General features: G+C 42.4%; 1 protein-coding gene across 5 annotated transcripts in view; it reads left to right on the plus strand.

Moving 5' to 3' along the window:
• VPS13A (vacuolar protein sorting 13 homolog A) overlaps nucleotides 1–20,875 on the plus strand; it is a 291,281-nt gene that overhangs the window by 41,423 nt on the left and 228,983 nt on the right. For 4 of the 5 annotated variants that reach the window (XR_012904696.2, XR_012904698.2, XM_006122479.5 and 1 more), the window contains exons 9-16: nucleotides 2,940–3,020; nucleotides 3,499–3,556; nucleotides 10,389–10,516; nucleotides 10,785–10,891; nucleotides 11,909–12,080; nucleotides 13,061–13,123; nucleotides 15,866–16,001; nucleotides 18,901–18,995. Coding sequence is in view for 3 of the 5 variants with exons in the window: in XM_006122479.5 (XP_006122541.3) it covers nucleotides 2,940–3,020; nucleotides 3,499–3,556; nucleotides 10,389–10,516; nucleotides 10,785–10,891; nucleotides 11,909–12,080; nucleotides 13,061–13,123; nucleotides 15,866–16,001; nucleotides 18,901–18,995 (840 nt within the window). In the remaining 2 variants the exon portion in view is untranslated. Of the gene's footprint in view, nucleotides 1–2,939; nucleotides 3,021–3,498; nucleotides 3,557–10,388; nucleotides 10,517–10,784; nucleotides 10,892–11,908; nucleotides 12,081–13,060; nucleotides 13,124–15,865; nucleotides 16,002–17,252; nucleotides 17,306–18,900; nucleotides 18,996–20,875 lie in introns of those variants that run through there. The other variant, XM_075931737.2, reaches the window with a different exon arrangement.

Raw genomic sequence — 20,875 nt, forward strand, 5'->3', positions numbered from 1 at the left:
CTTAGGAATGAACAATCAATTTCTCACACAAAGAATGGAAAGCGACTGTCTAGGAAGGAATACTGCAGAAACGGATCTAGGGGTCATAATGAACCACAAGCTAAGTATGAGTCAATAGCGTGATACTGTTGCAAAAAAAGCAAACATGATTCTGGGATGCATTAACAGGAGTTTTGTGAGCAAGACACAAGAAGTCATTCCACTCTACTCTGCGCTGATTAGGCCTCAGTTGGAATATTGTGTCTAGTTCTGGGCACCACACTAGAAAGGTGTGGAGAAATTGGAGAAGGTCCATAGGAGAGCAACAAGAATGTTTAAAGGTCTAGAGAACATGAACTATGAGGGAAGGGTGAAGGAATTGGGCTTGTTTAGTTTGGAAAGGAGAAGTTTGAGGGGGGACATGATAGCGGTTACTAGTGTCTAAAAGGGTGTCACAAGGAGGAGGGAGGGAAAAATTGTTCTCCTTGGACTCTAAGGATAGGACAAGAAGCAATGAGCTTCAATGCAGCAAGGGAGGTTTAGGTTGGACATTAGAAAAAACTTCCTTAAGTGTCAGGGTGGATAAAAAATGGAATAAATTGCCTAGGGAGGTTGTGGAATCTCTTTCTCTGGAGATGTTTAAGAGCAGGTTAGATAGACACCTATTAGGGATGGTCTAGATCAGTGGTCCCCAACCTTTTGAGGCTGCTAGGGTGGGGGCCGTGCATGTGCCGCGCGCCCTGGGCGCAAGAATGGCTTGGGCCAGCCCTCGTCACTTGGCGAGTGCACATAAATGCCCCGGCGGGCGCCATGGTGCCCACAGGCACCATGTTGGGGACCAGTGGTCTAAATGGTACTGGGTCCTGCCATGAGGGCAGGGGATTGAACTCGATGACCTCTCCAGGTCTCTTCCAGATCTTCTCTATCTAAAATGTAGGTGGTTTTTTGTTTGTATTGGCGGTGCACATCCACACCCTACCTCAATATTAGTTTTGCATATAAAAAATTTCGACCCGCCCAAAAGAAAATTCATCCTGCCCAAGAATAGAAGATGTTATAGGGAACACTGATGGCTGCTATCATTATAACTAGGGATGTAATAGTATACAGGCAGTCCCCGGGTTACATCGATCCAACTTAAGTCGGACCCCAATTTACGAAGGGGGGGGACGCAGCTAGTGCGGGGTGCCTCCCCCATTGTCGCCGCCAGAGGCGGCGTGGGGGGCACCCCCCCCAGCAGACCAGGGAGACGCGGAGCTAGCACCCCCCCCCCAGCAGACCAGGGAGACATCGAGCGGCTTTTCTCGCCGCGGAGGACGCGGGCGGCGGGACCGCTGAGACGCGCTGCGGTCCTGCCGCCTGTGTCCTCTGCCGCGAGAAAAGCAGCTCCGCGTCTCCCTGGTCTGCTGGGGGGGGGGGTGCAACTAGTGCGCCCCCCCGCCCCAGCAGACCAGGCTTCTCTCACTGACGCCTGGGGTAGAGCAGCTGGGGGGCTGCCGGGTTGGTCCCACAGCGCCGAGGAGCAGCGCTGCGGGACCAACCCAGCAGCACACCAGCTGCTCTGCCCCAGGCGCCCCCAAGTCAGCCACTGCTGAAACTGACCAGCGGCTGACTACAGGAAGCCCGAGGCAGAGCTCCTCTGCCCCGGGCTTCCTGGAATCAGCTGCTGATCAGTTTCAGCAGCAGCTGACTTGGGGACATTTGGGGTAGAGCAGCTGGGGTGCTGCTGGGTTGGTCCCGCCGCGCCAAGGGTCGGTGCTACCAGACCAACCCAGCAGCACCCCAGCTGCTCTGCCCCAGGCATGTCTGATTCAGCCGCTGCTGGTCAGTTTCAACAGCAGCTGAATCTGGATGCCTGGGACAGAGCAGCTGGGGCGCTGCTGGGTTGGTCCCCGCAGCGCCACACCTCGGCGCTGCGGGGACGAACCTGGAAGCACCCCAGCTGCTCTACCCCCAGGTGTCCCCAAGTCAGCTGCTGCTGAAACTGATCAGCGGCTGATTCCAGGAAGCCAGGGGCAAAGCAGCTCTGCCTCGGGCTCCCTGTAGTCAGCCGCTGGTCAGTTTCAGCAGCGGCTGAATCGGGGACACCTGGGGTACAATATGTACCAGTTCCGACTTACATACAAATTCAACTTAAGAACAAACCTACAGTCCCTATCTTGTACGTAACCTGGGGACTGCCTGTAGTTGATTAACTGATTAGCCAATAAGCAAAAGCTTATAGGTTAATGCTATAGATTATACTCATTTTCCTCTCCCCCTCTTTCTGCCAGTACATTTTTTTAGCAGACTGGCAAGTAGCCTGGCTCAGTCCTGGCTTACAATGTGTCTGGGACCTATGCCTGCTCTGCATTTGAAGCGTATTAGGAACAGAGCAGGCTGGCAACCCAGCTCGGGACTGGGTCCGGGATCTACCCCCGTTTCGGCTCTGCATTTCAGAGCTGGGCGGGTAGGCAGCCCGGCTTAGTTCTGCCTTGTGCTGAGTCCGGGAGCTCAGACCCTGCTAGACAGGGACTGCTGATATCCTGCAATGCTGCCTCTTTCTCAGAAGCAGCAGCATAAGGTGACAGAGAGGAGCTGGTTTTTAAACTGACTCCCCTCATGGACCAGCTCCTGCATGGCATCCTGTGCTGCTGCCTCTGAAACAGTGGCTGCTGGCCCCGCCTCTGGGGGCTATAGAATAGTCTACTAACTGATACAGTTTTTATAAGGTTACTTGACAGTTCAATTAACTGATGTTTAACATCCCTAATTATAACAAAACATTGTCAAAATAGAAGCCAGCTTCTGTTGGTTTAAGGTTTTGCTAGGTAAAAGGTATCTATCTGTATATAATCAAAACTGCTGGGGGGAGAATGCATTTGGTGATTTTAATATCCATTAGAAACCTAAAAATAATGGAAAGCACTGAAAGAGATCACAGTGTATTCAACTTCATAAGTGTTCTATTTTATTTTCAGCTTGTACGTCTGGATAACCTTTTTGCTTACTGGAATGTGAAGTCTAAGATGTTCTACCATGGAGGTTACGATGAATCTTTAGTAAGTATGAGAAAGTGTATTCGGCCTTTCCATGTTTCATTTATGTAATATTCAGTGTCATTCCTGTTCATTAGGATCCAGTTCTGATTGATTGAAGCCAGAGTCAGTTTTGCCATTTGCAGGATCAAGGTGTATGTTCGTAACTATTCTACTGGAAGATGTTGAATGTTACATTAATTAGAATGTACAAATATTTTGTGGTATAACTTATTCTTCTCAATCTATCCCAAGCTACTTAAAATTACCTGTGCATTCTGTATGATAGGCTGATTGTTTTTCACTCATTACAGGGTGGTTAAAACCTTATGTCTTTAATAAAAGGGCTTTATAGATGTAAGGTGCAGGAAGACGGACTTGTTTTAAAATATATTTTGTTTTCAGAGGTATTATTCTAAGAGTGTTTTATTATATCCTTTTTATATAAAAATGTTAAGTGAAAATGAAGCCCTCAAACTGAATTTTAATTTTTTATAAACAGAATAATTTAAAGCATGGAGTTGCCTGCCGTAATGTGATGCCAGAAGGTTATGATTTTGGTAAGTGTTTTCCTCACTTTCTGTACTTTGAGTACTTAACAGATTATTTCACTTTTATTTTAAAAGTATAAGATCTTAAATAAAACTAAAGAACATAGCGCACACCTCTCTTGCCACGGTGATTACAGCATATAAGTGTCTACAAAATTGTTTTTGCTCAAGAACTAAAATAGATAGCAATTATAAACTATATATTTAATGTCACCATCCCTTGTTCATATAACGGATTATCTGGATTTTAAAATACAGGCAGTCCCCGGGTTACGTACAAGATAGGGACTATAGGTTTGTTCTTAAGTTGAATCTGTATGTAAGTCGGAACTGGCGTCAGCTGCTGCTGAAACTGATGAGTTTCAACCGCGGCTGAATCTGGACGCCAGTTCTGACTTACATACAGATTCAGCTTAAGAAACCCAGGCGTCCCCAAGTCAGCTGCTGCTGAAACTGATCAGCGGCTGATTCCAGGAAGCCTGGGGCAGAGCAACTCTGCCTCGGGCTTCCTGTAGTCAGCCGCTGGTCAGTTTCAGCAGCGGCTGACTTGGGGACGCCTGGGGCAGAGCAGCTGGGGTGCTGCTGGGTTGCTGGTCTGCAGGGAGACGGGGAGCAAAGCCTTGGAGCACGCCTGCAGCGGGACAGCCCAGGCGCGCTTGGGCTGTCCCCCTGCGGGCGTGCTCCGTGGCTTTGCTCCCCGTCTTCCTGGTCTGCAGGGAGACGGGGAGCAAAGCCTTGGAGCACGCCCACAGCGGGACAGCCCGGGCGCGCTTGGGCTGTCCCGCTGCGGGCGTGCTCCGAGGCTTTGCTCCCCGTTTCCCTGGTCTGCTGGTCAGGAGACGGGGAGCAAAGCCGCGGAGCACGCCCGCAGGGGGACAGCTCAAGCGCGCCCAGGCTGTCCTGCTGCGGGCGTGCTCCAAGGCTTTGCTTCCCGTCTCCCTGCAGACCAGGGAGACCGGGAGCAGCTTTTCTTGCCCCGGAGGACGGGGACGGCGGACTGCGGTGCATCTGGGCATCCCGCCGCTCCCGTCCTCCGGGGTGAGAAAAGCCCTGTTCGTAACTGCGGATCCGACATAAGTCGGATCCGCGTAACTCGGGGACTGCCTGTAACAAAAACACTACTACTAAAGTGAAGAAAATACAGCTCTGTATGATGCTGGACCAATAGTTTCAGTGTTAACTAAATTATGTTGAGGATATTTTTTTCAGAAAAAGATACAGTAGCAGCCACCCATAAGTGTCACTCTGTAAAAATACATTGTTCTCTTAATTGTCTCTTCACACTTTTTTTTTTTTTACTTTATTTTGAGGAGCATCATTAATTTTAGTTCCAAACTTGCCTCCAGTAAAACTTAAATTTTGGTGATCCTTCTCTTTCATTGTTGGGTAATTATGCATGTCAGAAGGAAAAACTCATGAAACTTCTAGAAAGTCACTTACTGTAAAGGAACAAATCCCACAGTTAGCCTTTTGCACAAAATACAGGGGTTGAATCTTTTTCATACATTGTCTTGCTGAGAGGTATGGTGATGGTAGGTTTGCAGAATGAAAAATGTAATGAAAGAGGAGGTGGTCTACTTTGGAACCTGCAAATGTTGTGACTCGTCAATTTTTGTAACTTCTAAATGTTAGCAATACTTTTGGCTATTTTAGTGTTCAAAATTTTGCAGTTATGTTAACTGTTTATAAGGTCATCAGGGTTAAAAACTTCATTGATTTGTTCCTCTTTTGGTCCCCGGCTTTTCCCTCCTCCTCAATTTCCAGTTCATAGCTTATTCAGTTGTTCCTACACATTGTCCTTTTACGGTTATCCAGGACTAGTCTGTGAGATCTGCAACCATGGGTGATTCTTTGAGGGATTGCTCATATACATTCCATTTAGGTGCATGTGCGCTGTATGAATGATTGTCGGAAGGTTTTTCCCTTAGCGGTATCAGTTGGGTTGCCTGTGGATCCGCCTGGACTGGCTCCTTTATGGAGTTGCGTATATATACCCCTGCTGACCCACTGTCCACTGAGGTTTTTTTCTTACTGCCTGTGCCTGTTGTTGGAGTGTCTTGGTTCTTGTGTTCTGCAAGTGCTTTTCCTAGAGGTCATTTCTTTTTATTTCCTTATATATACTTGTTGGGCATCTTCCCCTATCTCCGTTTCTTTGGATGGGGCACGTCTCAGACTCAGGGCGTAAGCCCTGTGACAAGTGCTTGCAGCAGATGCCACGTGTTGTGACCCTGTCTTAAGTGTTTTGGATAGGATCACCAATTGGACAAGTGCAAAAGCTGAAGAAGCTTCAAGCCCTGAACAAAGGAGAAGGATTCTTGGCTGAAATGCTTCCTCTTGGAGGCAGCGCTTAGTCTGTAGCCGACATCGGAGGTGGCCTGGCAGCTTTTGTGTGCAGCTCATTGGCATAGATGCCGGACCCCCTCTATACCGACGATCTCTGGCACTGAGGCCTAGTGGGAGTGTGTAGCACTGTTCCCAGTCACCGGTGCCAAATAAGAAGAGTGGAAGGGGACTGCTCTCTGACTCTGTATCCCAGCGGAGTGGTTCCTCAGTCAGGACACTAAGTCTGCTGCACATGCTACACAGCCATTGACTGTGGCTATCCGTAGGGAGCTGTTGAATCCAATGTGGGTAGACTCTCCCAGGCCTGAGGACATGGAGCCGAAGACCTAGACATCCCTTCTATGCAGGAAGTATTTAAGGGACTGATAAAAATTGATCCAGTCCCCAGGCTTGTCCTTCAGAGCCCTTGCACTGCATTCCTCAAACATTGCATTACGAGCCCCAGCACTGATTGTGGCATCGACTTCAGCGGTACCAATGCTGGCATGGGCCACAGACCCACTATTACTGAGTTCTTGGTCTGCTCCTGTACGCCACTCTTCCCTAGCACTACTGATGGTAGCACCACACATCCGACATCAGAGGAAGCCAATGATGTTGAGCCAGAGCTCCATGTTGCCTGGTCTGCCTCCGAGTACTCCTCCCACGGGGAGGCAGAGTTGTGTTCCTCAGGCTCCATAGCTGCCCCAGTGGCAAGGGCCCATGCAAAGGCTCTTCTATATCCCATGGGCATACAGTCAGGTTCAGGGCCCCCCAGAGTCCAGAAGAGCCATTGCATGTCAGTGCTATGCAGAATCCTGTCAGCCACATTGGTTTCCAGGAATGCAGTGCCAAGCCTAGGCACAGGCAGACTCGTGCTAGACCCTGGCCATCTCTGGCAGGTAGAATGACATCAGCCTAGGACCTGGCAATGGTGGTGGCAGTCCAGGATGCTGCCTATGTCTCCCCCTTCTCCCACTGTGGTAATCATTGCTGTCTTCCCCAGATGCAGTGATAACAGGCACAGCTATCTCCCTCCCTGCTAAGGATTCCAGGGCTCCCCAGGACCTTCTTTGCAGGGTTACCCAGAATGTGAGAATTCTGACAGAGGAGGTTGCAGAGGAGTTTGACCCCATGGTGGTGGCACTATCCCTTATAAAAACAATTGCCAATACTGTTAAGAGTCTTTGTCAAATCCCAACCTCCATTCCACCCAAAGACAAAGGGTGAAAAATGCTGCTTTGTCCTGTAAAAGAGGCATAAGTAATGTTATAATGTGTTGTCAGTACCAAAATCTTAATTGGATCTATTTTCTAAGAAAATTTGAAAAGATCGAAAACTTCAGATCAGAAATCTGAGGGATTAGTGGATAATTTCCTCTTTGAGCAGAGCCAGTCCACAAACAAGAACTTCTTTGAATCCTGTTGCATCAGAACAAAGTAGAGGATCGTTACCTGGAGGTGGCGCTAAGAAGCACCTGATTGTGATGGGGTATCCCACTTTGACACTAGTTTCCAGAGATACTGATCTTGTACAGGAATCATAGTATTCTGAAGACTCCATCATCAAGATGACACAGGGACATAACAAAGGGCAGAACTGGATGTGTGTATTGATTCTGATCTTTTTACTTCACATCCTTTTGTGGGAGCTGTGCAAATCAATTGCTCAAATGCCTCTTCCTTGGTTCGATCTAGAGCGTGAAGGTCTACAGAAGAGATCTCCAGAATCAGCTGTAGCAGAAATGGCCACAAACAATAGCTTTCTGTGGTTTTAGACTGTGTGTCTTGTCAACTCACCGGGCCAGGGCCCAACAGGATTATGGATTAACTTCAAGACAGAATTGATTAGTAATAGCTGCTGTTATTAATCTCACTACGTGACTACTATTACAGGCTTAATACCTCCAGATGGTTACACAACTACTGCGAAGTAATATGCCAATAAGTACAAGCAGAGCAATGCATGAGAGAGCAAACAGGCATTTGGAAATGCTTATGCCCCTTCAGTCTGCAGGGAGTCCCGTTCTGGTCACCTTGTACCAGGCTACAGTGGATGTGGCTCCAGCTGGGGGGGATCCAGGGCACCCTTTGAAGTCTAGGTCCCTGGTGAGTCTCACCAGGGACCTGGGACTTCCCTACACTAGTTATACTACAGTTGTTTACCGGGTGTGTGTATGCTGGCCCAGTGCCACACTAAATGTCCCACGGGGCTGAGAACTGAGGTAGTGTTGTTTATCCCATACTTGGCTCTCAGCTAGCAAGCACAGGGAGTTTAAATTTAACTGCTGCAGGCCTTCATGTGTCTCTTTATGTGGCATATGTAATGTATGCTGTCTTAATTTATTTCCTGTCAATGGATTTTTGTCTGATCTTCAGTGTAAATAAAGGTACAGGTTGGACCTCCCTGGTCTGGCACCCTCAGGGCCTGACTGGTCCCAGGTGAGGGATTTTGCCAGACCAGGGGAGATCATTTTTGGAATCCCTGCTTCCAGCCCGCTGCCCTCCTGGCTGGCTCCTCACCTTCTGCTGGCCCCACTGCTTTGCTAACTCTCTGGGCAGCCATCTCTGCACTGGCTCTGGGTCCTGCTGAGCAGCTGTCTGCCTATGCGCCAGGCAGCCACGGGCGTGTTTCCCAACTCTGCTGGGCAGTCCTACTGCCTCGTGCTGGTCAGCTCACTATGAGCTGCTTGCTGCCTTAATGGCCCCACAGGGATCCTTGCCATTGGCTCTCCACCGAGACTCTCATCCTGCAACATCTGTGCTGGACCATGGATGTTGCTGTACCAGAGAATCCTGGTTAAGGATTTCAACCTGTATAAATTGTCAGTTTTAGCTACAAGTAATCAATGTGTAAGATTGTTTATAGGAAGGTTTAAAAAGTTTGACTCCAAGTATGTTTTAAAAGTAACCTACAAATCTCACTGCAAAATATGTTTGGATGCTCCCAACTGCCAGTTTAAGAGATGACTAGGCAACAAGTTATAATTGTGAAAAGATTTGCAGGTCACTGGCAAATGACAAGATTATTAAATGAATAGGTGCTATATATAACAGATGGATGTTGGCATTCACATTTTTAATGGAATTATCCTGGAACCTTCACTAAGGCCCCATGTATACATATGTATTCACAAAGATGCTTTGTTCTACCTATACAGATGCAGCTTGCAGAATCAGGAGTCAAATGATGAATAGAAACCTGCCCTGAATATTTAGATATCTATTAATTTTTCCACTGTTCTTCTCTAGTATTTCCATGGATCATATTGTGCAAATGTGATGTTGATGTTTATTTAGACTTAGATTTGAAACTTGATGTGTCAGTAAGTGATGAATGTTCATCCTTTAAGTAGAGCTGACAGAAAATGAAAGAATTTACCAAAATTTGTTTTAATCAGTTGTCAATATTTCATTTTCTCTTAATCAATTTTCTGACACTTTCAGTTTGCTGAATTGAACAATAAGTGAAATTAATATCTGCACCTGAAGCAATGAATAGCCTTTTCTCTATAATACACTGATGTTACTTGAGAATACTAGTAAAATTCTAGAGACTAGTACTTGTCACTAGGGATGTTAACTATCGGTTATTTTACTAGTCAAGTAGACTATGGAATTAACATTGACTAGTCGATAGGTACTTCCACATTCCTTCTTTGAAATGTACAAGAGTCCCCGCTGGGGCTCTTATACTTTTCAAAGGAGGAACGCGGAACTCCGTGTGCAGCCCGGGGTCAGCGGAAATTCCCACTGACTCTGGGCTACACGCGGCATGCCAGCTTTGAAATGTACAAGATTTCCCAGTGGGGGCTCTCATGCATCTCAAAGCGGAAGGGTAGCATGGAGCCCGGGCTTGATGCTGCGCTGACCACGGGCTTGATGCTGCGCTTCCGATTTGAAATGCACGAGAGCCTGGGATCAGTTGGGGAGTCCCAGCTGACCCTGGGATCTGCGCAGCGCTGCTGCTTGGAAGTACCCCCTTTTTTCCCCTCCCTATTCTGCCCCTATCTGATTGAGGCAGCAAGGGGGAGGAAATTGACTGGTCTACTGACTATCTGATAAGCATTTGCTTATTGGATAGTTGACAAGTCCTTAACATCCTTACTTGTCACATAGTAATAATTGGTATTGTGAAATACGTATTTTGTTTGAATGATTTCCCTAATGCAATAGAGAACTCAACATCAAAGGAGGCAAATCAAATTTAGGTTTTACTGCAGATTGAGATTACTTCTTGAAATTCCTGATTTATAATTCTATTGAAGATAATTTTGAAAGGGAATTTCTTTACAAATATCCATTGGTTTGGGATTTGGCTCAGTTCTAATTGAGTGAACTTAAGATGTCTTATAACAATCTTAGTGTTCTGAAATTGGGATATTTCAATTGGATGGCATGTTCTAACTTTTACAGTGGAATCTATCCTGTGTAAATATTAGACTGCATCAAATAGCTTACTTATTTTCACATTTCAGTTTCTTTTAATTCACACTTTTTTCTAAAATTCTATTTTCTAGTATTCCGTCCAATTTCTGCTAAAGCCAAACTCCGTATGAATCCTCGATCTGATTTTGACTTTTCTTCACCAAAAATGGACTTGGATGTAAATTTACAGGATATAGCCATTGAATTCAATAAACCCCAGGTAACATTTTGTTGGTAAAATTCAGCTGATTCAGTTAAAAATATGAGTGGATTTATTAGTTTGGAATGTCTTTTCCTGAGATTTACAGAATTAATAAATAGCACAAAAACTTTCTGAAAGAGAGGTTCTATTAAAAGGAACCTACTAAATTAAACCTCTTTGAACCTTACTGTGCTTGACTTTAAATAGTATTACTTTGGATACATTTGAGTTTGTATAGTATTACTATCTTTCTGCTAATCAGACCATTTTGGTATGTTTTGCATAGTACTTCAGTGTAATGGAGCTCCTTGAGTCTATTGATATGATGACCCGAAATCTGCCATATAGGAAACACAGACCTGATGTTCTTCTGCACAATAATGCCAAGATATGGTAATATCTCTTTAAAAGCTTTTAAATCTTATTTGTTTTTTTTATAAGTTGCTTACTTGAAATCATTTTCTGATCATTGTTTTCCTCTTTAAAGAAGAGTGTGTTGCATAAATTCTTTGCAGAAATTTTTGCTTATCTGGATTTTACTTTATATATTTGGTAGATCTCCTCATTGCACATCCAAAGTAAACTTGTGGCATCTTGGAGTGTATTGTGATTTTAACAGGGCACCATGCTACAAATTTTTCTTGTTGCCATCACAGCTTCCACGAAACTGATGATACATTGATTCTTGACCATTTCTGTATACTTGGAGCTTACAAGGGAAGAACTGATCTTAATGGATATGTGATGATATAATAGGAATATACATATCCACAAACCAAAATGAATTAATGCAACTGCTTTTCTTCCTAAATGTCAAGGATAACAGTAAGCCCCAGGAGACAAAACTCACTTTTAAATAGCTAGGATATGGTTAAAGCGGGTTTTACTACAGCTGTCATTCTAAGAATACTACCCTGTGTAGATCCTCCCTCAGTGTCTTCTGAGTATGAGTTTAAGGGTTTCCGTAATTATACTCTAATTTTTAGTAGTTTATAGTTTTAAAAAAAAGTGAATAGTTGAGAAACTGAGAGCTAAATACAGCATACTTGCTCAAAGCTTGTAGCTAGTGTCGTGGACAGCATATTTCTGTTTGACTCTGATAGCATCCTAGTTTTTATGCTGTGATTTGTGGATGAAACTCCAATACTGCATTGAAGGTCACTAGTTGAAGAATGCTATTGTTCACAATAAATAGTTAGATCTTTTGTAGGGAGATGAAGATAAAGTAGTAAACTGAAACTTTTAAGTGATACCCTTTTGTTGGACCAGAGGACTGATTTTTGACGAGGTGTTACACCGTTGCAAAACTTGGTTCTATCTTTTTGGAGATAAGTCAGTGTGGAATAGGGAAATGAGTACTTTTATCTTTTATTGATGTATAACAAACACTTGACTTTGGTTTTACATCAGGTGGAAATACATTATTAATGGTATTCTTGAAGTGAATGTTCGACCCAAACTTAATATGTGGTCATGGGAACACATTCGACACCATAGGAAACAAGTGAAGAACTACAAAGAAATGTATAAAATGAAGATAACATCAAAGAAACCCAGTGAAGAGATTGTAAAATTGTTGGAGGTTAGCAATTTTCCCTTTTGATATTGAGCCCCAAAATTTAAGTGTCTTGTTAATTTTTTTAGACCTAAAAGGTCAAACATAGTCAGAAATTCAGTAGTAAAATCCAGTAAAATTTATTAAAGACCTTAGATTACAAACTTATTCATTTTAACTAGTTATATGCTTTGTAAGTAGCAGAGTGGTACTAATTAGCAGGGCTCAACAAACTGCGGCGAGAGCTTACTCGCCAGCTCCGCATGTGCACAGTGCCGGTGAATGGGGCGCACGGAGCGACCGGCTGAAATCTACTCGCTACTGGCGAGTAGAAACAGCAGTTTGTCGAGTCCTGCTAATTAGGAATGTTAAAATCCATTTAATTTAGTAATTTTTCAACAGTTACACTTGGGAGCAGGTGGTGCCCATCAGAGGCAACAGCTTATGTGTGTGGGGGCGAGAAGATGGCAGCTTGGAAGTTTATTTGCACAGAGATGTGATGTAAGCCAGCTCTCCGCCCATACTGGTTCCCACCTGCCCCATTGTGCTGCTGTCTCTGTATCAGAGACAGTAGCGCAAGGGGTCACACTGCTCTCTGGGAGCCAGTACATGCATACCTGGAGCATCCATTTAATTGTGAAGGTTAACTGATGAGCCCAAGCTCATCGATTAACTGTGTACATGGTTACACTTTCACATTCCCAGTACTAATTATGTTGAGTTAGGGTTGCAGAAAGTCAAGTTAATAGAGTGAGGAAAACTGGTGGTTGCATTCCTCTGAATCTTGTCTTCAAAAGCAAAATACTTGGATTATGTTGAAAGATCTATATACTATATAAGGAAATATAAGAGTATAATTATTAGAGTTTTATTAAATAGCTGCCATGCTGAATCAGAGCAGTAGACAATTTAGCCTAGTATCTGGTTTCCAGAAGAAATTTATAATGGAGCTTATGGGAGAGTATGGTAAGCTGAGCAGTTAATATTCTATTTTTTTCACTTTTTAGGAATTTGAAAAGACCCTGGATATATTTAACATCACTCTAGCAAGACAACAGGCAGAAGTTGAGGTAAAATGGCTATTAAGCTCGTTGAAAATAAACAATATATGAAAAGCGATTTTGAGGAGATCTTAGGCAGATAAATTATTTTATTTCTGCCTTTTAATTGTAAAGTTGGCTTAGTTGCTCATTGTCTTCCTGCCTTGGATTGATAGTACATGTGAATAATTGGGCTGAGTCTGTTGTCAAGAAGCATCCTGAGTGGACAGAACTCAATGGCCCCCTAATCTTCTTGAAATACCATGAGCATTTCCCCCACCTTTTTTTAGCACCAAGGCTTGCTCTGGATATATAATAAAGAATTGCATAACATACCTTTTTCTCAGTTGAACTACACACTTTAGTCTTTTCCTTCTGGAAAAATGACTGGGACTCAAAACACTATTTCATGTACACTACAAAGTTCCTGAAATATTTGATTACTGTTGGCAGATGGTATCCCACATATATAAGTAATACAAAATGACCACACACTAGTAATCACGTATGGTCAGATTTTTCCACCTTTACTTGGTAAGTAGCAAACTTTTTATTAGTGTTATCTTTTCAAGGGTTTGTACTGTTGGCATTTAACATAGCACTTGAACATCTGTTATAGAAAATAGATTGGAAATAGAAAAGTGTATACTGGATTTCATAGAATCTTGGCTTTTCTCCCTTAAAACACTACTCTGAGAATAAGGGTGGCAAAAACTAGCTCATAGTGAGTTGATAGATCTCATAAGTCTTATGCTACAGCGATGCTTCTGATCTTGGATCTAAAACTAACTTTATCAGTAGAAATTCATAAATGTGAACTCTCTAGACCCTATGAATTTAGAGTTTTATAGCCTAGTTTGTAGATGTGTTTTTGCTTTAGCTTATCTTTTTGATGGTATACTGTAGCACAATAGTGCATTTGTGTGCTTAATATACAGATAGATAATTTATATTATAACCTGCGTATGAGCAACTTTCTCTGGTACCATTCAATTTGGCATATTTGAAAAAATAGGAAAAGTTGAATGAAGAAACAAAATAGAAAAAAAATTCATATCTGATCAAATGCTATTGTTATGAGCGCCTTCATTTCAACATGGGGATCAAAATGGAAAGAAGTTATCTGGCAGCAGCAGAAGCCAAAGCTCAGTCTAAGATGCATCTGGCCTTAGAGCTACCTGAGCAACTGACCCCGGAGCCAGCCAAACTAGCAGCTGCAGAAATCATGGAGATGGTAGAAATTCATGGAATCTGTTACTTCTTTGATCTCTGATGTCATTAGTTGTATCAAATCATCTAGGCAGCAAAAAGATGTGCCAAATTTAGGGCAAAGGGTCTGTTTAATTGATGTTTTAATGGTTATACCAACAAATGAGAATCCTCCCCCTTTTTAGAAAAGTTGATTAATTTTAATTATTTAAATCAAGGTTTTCCACTTGGTAATTTACTCAGCTCATTCTTTAGCAGGGGGGAGAAACTACAAAACAATGTACAAAATATATTTAAAAATATTATTTAGGTTACAAAGTCAAGCACCTGTAAATTAGGACTTGCTAGTTCTCCAGTTGTCGTAATTTTGTCTGTGTATACAAACCTTAATTTTCATAGAATCATATCAGATGAGGTATGGAAGAGACCTCAGGAGGCCATCTAGTCCCAACCCTCTTCTTCTCAAAGCAGGACCAGCCTCAACTAAGTCATTCCAGCCAAGGCTTTATCAAGCATGACTTAAACCTTTATGGATGGAGATTCTACCAACTCCCTAGGCAACCCATTTCAGAGCTTCACCACCGTTGTAGTGAAATAGTTTTCCATAATATCTAACCTAGACCTCCCCTATTGCAACTTGAGACCATTGCTTATTGTTCTGTCATCTGCTGCCACTGAGGATAGCCTTGCTCCATTCTCTTTGGAACCCCTCCTTCAGGTAGTTGAACACTACAATCAAATCCCTTCTCATTCTTCTGCAGATTAATTATGATGAGTTCCTTCAGCCTTTCCTCATAAGTCACATGCTCCAACCCCCTAAACATTTTCATTGTCTTTCACTGGACACTATCCAGTTTGTCCATATCCTTTCTGTAGTGGGGGTCCAAAACTGGATGTAATACTCGAGGAGTGGCCTCACCTCTGCCACATAGAGAGGAATAATCATGTCCTTTGATCTGCTGATGCAGCCCAATATGCTGTTCATTCTTTTGCCTCAGTATATATGAAATGTGATTATATGGTCTTTAAAAATGCAATCAAACGCTATTTTTACAGGATTAACTTCATTAGTCAGTGCATAGTTTGGATGGCCAAAGAGCGAGAACTGAGGCTGTATGAACAAACCTAAATGTGGCCTTTCCTGGCTTTGTAATACTTGACTTTATGTTCTAAATAACTTAATTTTAATGTACATTTTGTATGTTGTATAATAAATATATTAAATTATCATGGAATATTTTGTGTAGTTGGGTTTGAGAGAAGAATGCCTGGCTTATGTGGAAAGCTTATAATAAAGGCATTTGGTGACTTGAAAGAGATTAATTTTCTTCCACTTTATCACTCACTTCACTGAGTTACCTTAATGAAAATTGAGACATGATTTGATATTGGGTCTACTGTGTCTGAAAAACTATACAAGAATATAAACCAAAAGATAAATGTCATCTTTGTCATGAATTCATTCCTTTTGCTTTGGGACACTGAATCATGACCTGTATTTATATTTTTTACCTACTCTTTAACACATGTATAGAATTTAACTGAGCTATTTTAAAATGACAGGTAACTAAAGCTGGATTAAAGATTTACAGACCAGGCGTAAAACAAGATGATGAAAATTCTGGCGGTTGGTTCAGTTGGATATGGGGTTGGGCAGGAGAAAGAAATGATGAGACGAAACAAGAAATAAAGGGTGCAAGTATGTCTTATTTTATTTTATTTTAGTAGTAGTAATTTTCTCTCACCATAAATTGGACTTGATGGAAAAGCTGGTCTATACCAAAGAGTCTTGAGTTTTTTGTAATGTTGCTATTAGAAAATGTCCTATAATCTTTGTTGTTAGACTTTCTTCTATTGTTATTCTCAAGGATGTTGTTGCACATTGAGAAGTCTCTAGGTTTTTAATTGTATTTTGTATAATTCTTTTTTTCTTTCCGCTCTTGGCCATTGTTTGAAGTTTGCATCATCCTGCTCTACTAAAAATGGGGCATTGGAGAGATAATTTAGTCAGAAAACATTGGTTACTGAAAAGTAACTTATTTAATTTTTTTACACTAATTCCCTTTATTAATCTGGTCATATTACGTATTTTATTACATTGCAACTCACTTAAATGATTATCTGGTAGATGACCTGAAAGGATTTGGGAATGGGGAAGCAAAGCCAAAAAATCTTTAGGTTTATGATAGAAAATTAGGAAGTGGATCTGTTTGGATTTAAAATAGAACTACTGTATTTTTAAACCATAATTTAGGAGACTTGTTTTCAATGAAAGTTTTTTGTGGGGTCTCAACTGTATATTTACTATTCTGTTTGCTTTGGTGGAGTGAGGGTAGAAACCCTTAAACATCATAAGACTAGATGAAGTAAAGGGAAGCCCTGATGAGTGGAATACATTTTAGTTGTAAAATACTTTTGTTTGTGATCCTCTGAACTAGTTTATTTAAACTCTAGAGAGACAGTAAGGTTAAAATCAAAAAATTAGGCAGTCACAAAATGCCTCTTGAAACTTGAGAATTTGAATCCATTTATTTTTTTATTTCTAACCCCTGCTAATTAAATATAGTTCATAATCTTTGCTTAAGGAATAATTTTAAGACTTGTTGGGTTCATTTAAACAATTGTCATTTAAACAATTGCACAAATTTTCGAAAAGAGAGACCCTTAAAATGGTCTTCTTTGGATGCAGACAAGCAAGTTAAGACAGTGTTCCCTTTAAGGTGTGGGGCAGCACAGCTTCACAGGTGATTAATCAGCCCCTCCTAGTTAGTCAGCTGGCCCTAAGCCTCTGATCGGTCAGGGTTGTTTAATGACCTGTGAAGGGGTATTGTTGAGTAGCTTAGATGGAACACTGGTTAAGACCTCCTTTCATTTGTTGTTCTTTGTACAGCAGCATGATAGGACATGAGATTATGCCAGTGCAGCAATGTCTCCTCTGTTAGCTGTACGAAATCTTCTGAAATGCATCCAGCAGGAGACTAAATGGGAGGATTATAAGGAATGGTAAATCAGCATTTCTAATAGCCTTTTGTTAAATTATGTATTTACTGATTGATCTGATAGGGTGAGTGTGTGGCAAATACTTGCTGTCATAGTATTCAATACTAAGGTTTCTCAGGAGTTACTTGAAGAAAAGGAAATAAAACTTTCAATAAAACATACAATTTTGGGTATGAAATGTGATTGCTGATCTGGGAGTCATTCAGATGCAGTAGCAGTGCAGAGGGAGGGCTCTTGTGATGGTCAGTGACTTCAACTTCAGTTTGATTACACACATTCTGATTTTTCAGACTGTGTTGTTTCCATTTTGAACACACACAAGGCTGTGTTAAGAGAACAGTGTTAGGTTTCAAAGTCAAGCATTTAAAATTAGGAAATGCCAGTATTTGCCTGTGGAACCTTAATTTGCATTCCACCCATCTTGTGCATAGGTATTGTGTGGCAATCTTTAATTAGACTGACTTGTTCTTGTTGATCTATAACAATTCATTAATAACACCCGTGAAAACTTTCAGATGGTCAACTATAAGGAAAATCCATTACATATTTTCTGTAGTAAGAAGGCAGTGGCTGAAGATTTTTAAATCTGTTGTGAAATCTAAACCAACTATTTTTGGATTAATTTCCAATATGAAAGTTTAGCTTCTAAATTCTTCTTCTGACAAGTTTTAGCCAAATACTTTCAGACCAATTGCTTTATCCCATCCCTATTGATTTTCAAATCTAAACATGAAACCTTAATTGCTGCCTCCATAATAAACTTTTCCATTTTTAGTCGTCAGTACTTTCTTTGACTTGAGGAAGGTTGTCTACACAATGCCGCGTGCTGCACAATAGGCAGGTGTTATCATTATTCTTTTTCCCCCTTCTGAGGAAAGGTTGAAACTAGTTCTGAGTCCACAAACTTGCTTCAAGATATATTTTAAAGTCTGATTCTGCAAGCATACATTGATTAGCGCTTCATGTCTCTGGGTCTACTTGCTAGAGGTGGGGAGTTGGGAGTGTGGTGCTAGATAATTTCATGGAGGTTAGGTCCATAAAAGGCTATTAGCCAGGGGATAAAATGGTGTCCTTGGCCTCTGTTTGTCAGAGGCTGGAGAGGGATGGCAGGAGACAAATCGCTTGATCGTTGTCTTCAGTCCACCCTCTCTGGGGCACCTGTTGCTGGCCACTGTCGGCAGACAGGATACTGGGCTAGAAGGACCTTTGGTCTGACCCAGTACAGCCGTTCTTATGATGCGGGATGGGGGCAACATGCAGCTCGGCTGTGCTGCGCTGGGAAGGGGGCGAGAACTAGAAAGTTGAAAGTGTGGCTCAGCTGGGCTGCTGGGGGAGGAAAGGAGCCATGAGCTGGCAAGGCTGCAGGGGGAGCCAGAAAGCCCGATTGAGGGGTTAGGAAAGAGGTGGGGCTGGAAGCAGGGGAGCCAGAAATGACCTCCTTGGTCCAGCAAAATCCTTCATCTGGGGCCAGTAAGATTCCAAGGGTGCAGGACCTAGGAGGTCCAACCTGTAGTTGTACAAAGACAGCTGCATTGTTTTTTTTGTGTGGGTGTGGAAATGCATACTGCAGACATAATAAATGTTTTATAATGTGGCAGGTCTTGAAGAATTGATGACACTTGAAGAAAAAGCTAAACTCTATGCAGCCATTGGGTATAGTGAAACAACTGTTGATCCAACATTGCCAAAAACAGTAAGTAAGGTTTGGCTAGCTTATCTCATCAGCAAACATTCAAGTATATATTCTATATAAATATAAAAAGCAGTTTGACACTGAAGTACAGTGTCGAAAATGTAATCTCTGCAAAATGCATGGAAAGACACCATAATAGAGGTTCAACTTTGATGTATACTCCAAATTACAAAATCATAGTAAGAGAACCAAAAAAATACCACTGTGGCTTAACAGCTAAGTAAAAACGTAGTGAGAAACAAAAAAGAATCCTTTAAAAAGTGGAAGTTTTAAATCGTAGCGAGGAAAATAGGTGCCTAAACTCTGTCAAACGAAGTATAAAAATATAATTAGGAAGGCCAAAAAGGAAATTGAAGAACAGCTAGCCAAAAACTCAAAAAATAATAGCAAACTTTTAAGTACATCTGAAGCAAGAAGCTTGCTAAGCAACCGGTGGGGCCACTGGACAATCAAAATGCTAAAGGAGTACTGAAGGACGATAAGGTCATTGTGGAGAAAGTAAATGAATTCTTTGCATTGGTCTTCAGGGCTGATGACGTGAGGGAGGTTTCCAAATCTGAGCCATTCTTTTTAGGTGACAAATCTGAGAAACAGTCCCAAATTGAGGTGTCATGTATCAACTTGTTCCAAAACCGCCTCTAAACAGTAATAATTTACTAGGACCAGATGACGTTCGCCCAAGAGTTAACTCATTTATGAAATTCTGGAACTAGCAACTGCTTGTTACCTACCATTTAAATAATCTTCTGTACCAAATGACTGGAAGATAGCTCATGTGATGCTAATTCTTAAAAAGGACTCTACAGGGGATCCTGGCACTTATAGGCCGATAAATCTAAGTTCAGAATGGGGCAAATTGGTTGAAACTCTAGTAAAGAATAGAATTGTCAAACATAGATGAACATAATTTTTTGCAAAAAGGTCAACACGGTTTCTGTAAAGGGTAATTTTGCATCACCAGTCAACTAGAATTCTTTGAGGGGGTCAGTAAGCCTGTGGACAAGGGGGATCCAGTGGATATAGATTTCCAGAAAGCCTTTGACAAGGTCCTTCACCAAAGACTCTTAAGCAAAGTAAACTGTCATGGGATAACAGGGAAGGTCCACTTATGGATGGTTAACTGCTTAAAAGATAAGAAACAAAGGGTAGGAATAAATGGTCAGTTTTCAGAATAGAGAGTCTTAACTAATGTTGTCTTCCAGGGGTCTGTACTGGGACCAGTCCTGTTCAATATATTCATAAATGATCTGGAGAAAGGTGTAAAACAGGGATACTCAACATGCAGCCTGCAGGCCACATGTGGCCTGTGGCCCATTTGTTTACAGCCTGCGGGGAGTTTTGGGTTTATGTGGGGCTCAACACACGGCCCGCGAGTGGGATCCTTTGAACATGGCCTCCACTGGGAACACTCTCCACAATGGTTAGGTGTCTCCCAGGTAGGGTGAACATTGAAAGACTCAAGCAGAAGGCTGGCTGGAGCAGGTGGGTACAGGGTGTCAGCATTTCTAGCCCCAACAGAGGAGGTGCTGGGAGCACTGGGACATTGTGGTCAGTGCTTTGTATTCATGCCTGTCAGTGTGAAAGAAGCTATTTGCATATATATGCAACCACACTTAAGTTGTGGCCCTCAGCATGTGCTGTGAGTATCATTGTGGACTGTGGGGCATCCAAAGTTGAGTAGCCCTGGTGAAAATAGTGACATGGCAAAATCTGTAGGTGATACAAATCTGCTCAAGATAGTTAAGTCCAAAGCGGACTGTGAAGAGCTTCAAAAGCAGGGGCAGGCAATCATTTTTGCAGGGGAGCCACTTCATGAATTTTATGTGGCCACAGGCTGGCTTCAAGCCCCTCGTAAGGAGGAGGGGTCCCAGGCAGAAAGG

Source organism: Pelodiscus sinensis, chromosome 6 (assembly GCF_052426305.1).
Source record: "Pelodiscus sinensis isolate ZL-2025 chromosome 6, ASM5242630v1, whole genome shotgun sequence".
NCBI lineage: Eukaryota > Metazoa > Chordata > Testudines > Trionychidae > Pelodiscus > Pelodiscus sinensis.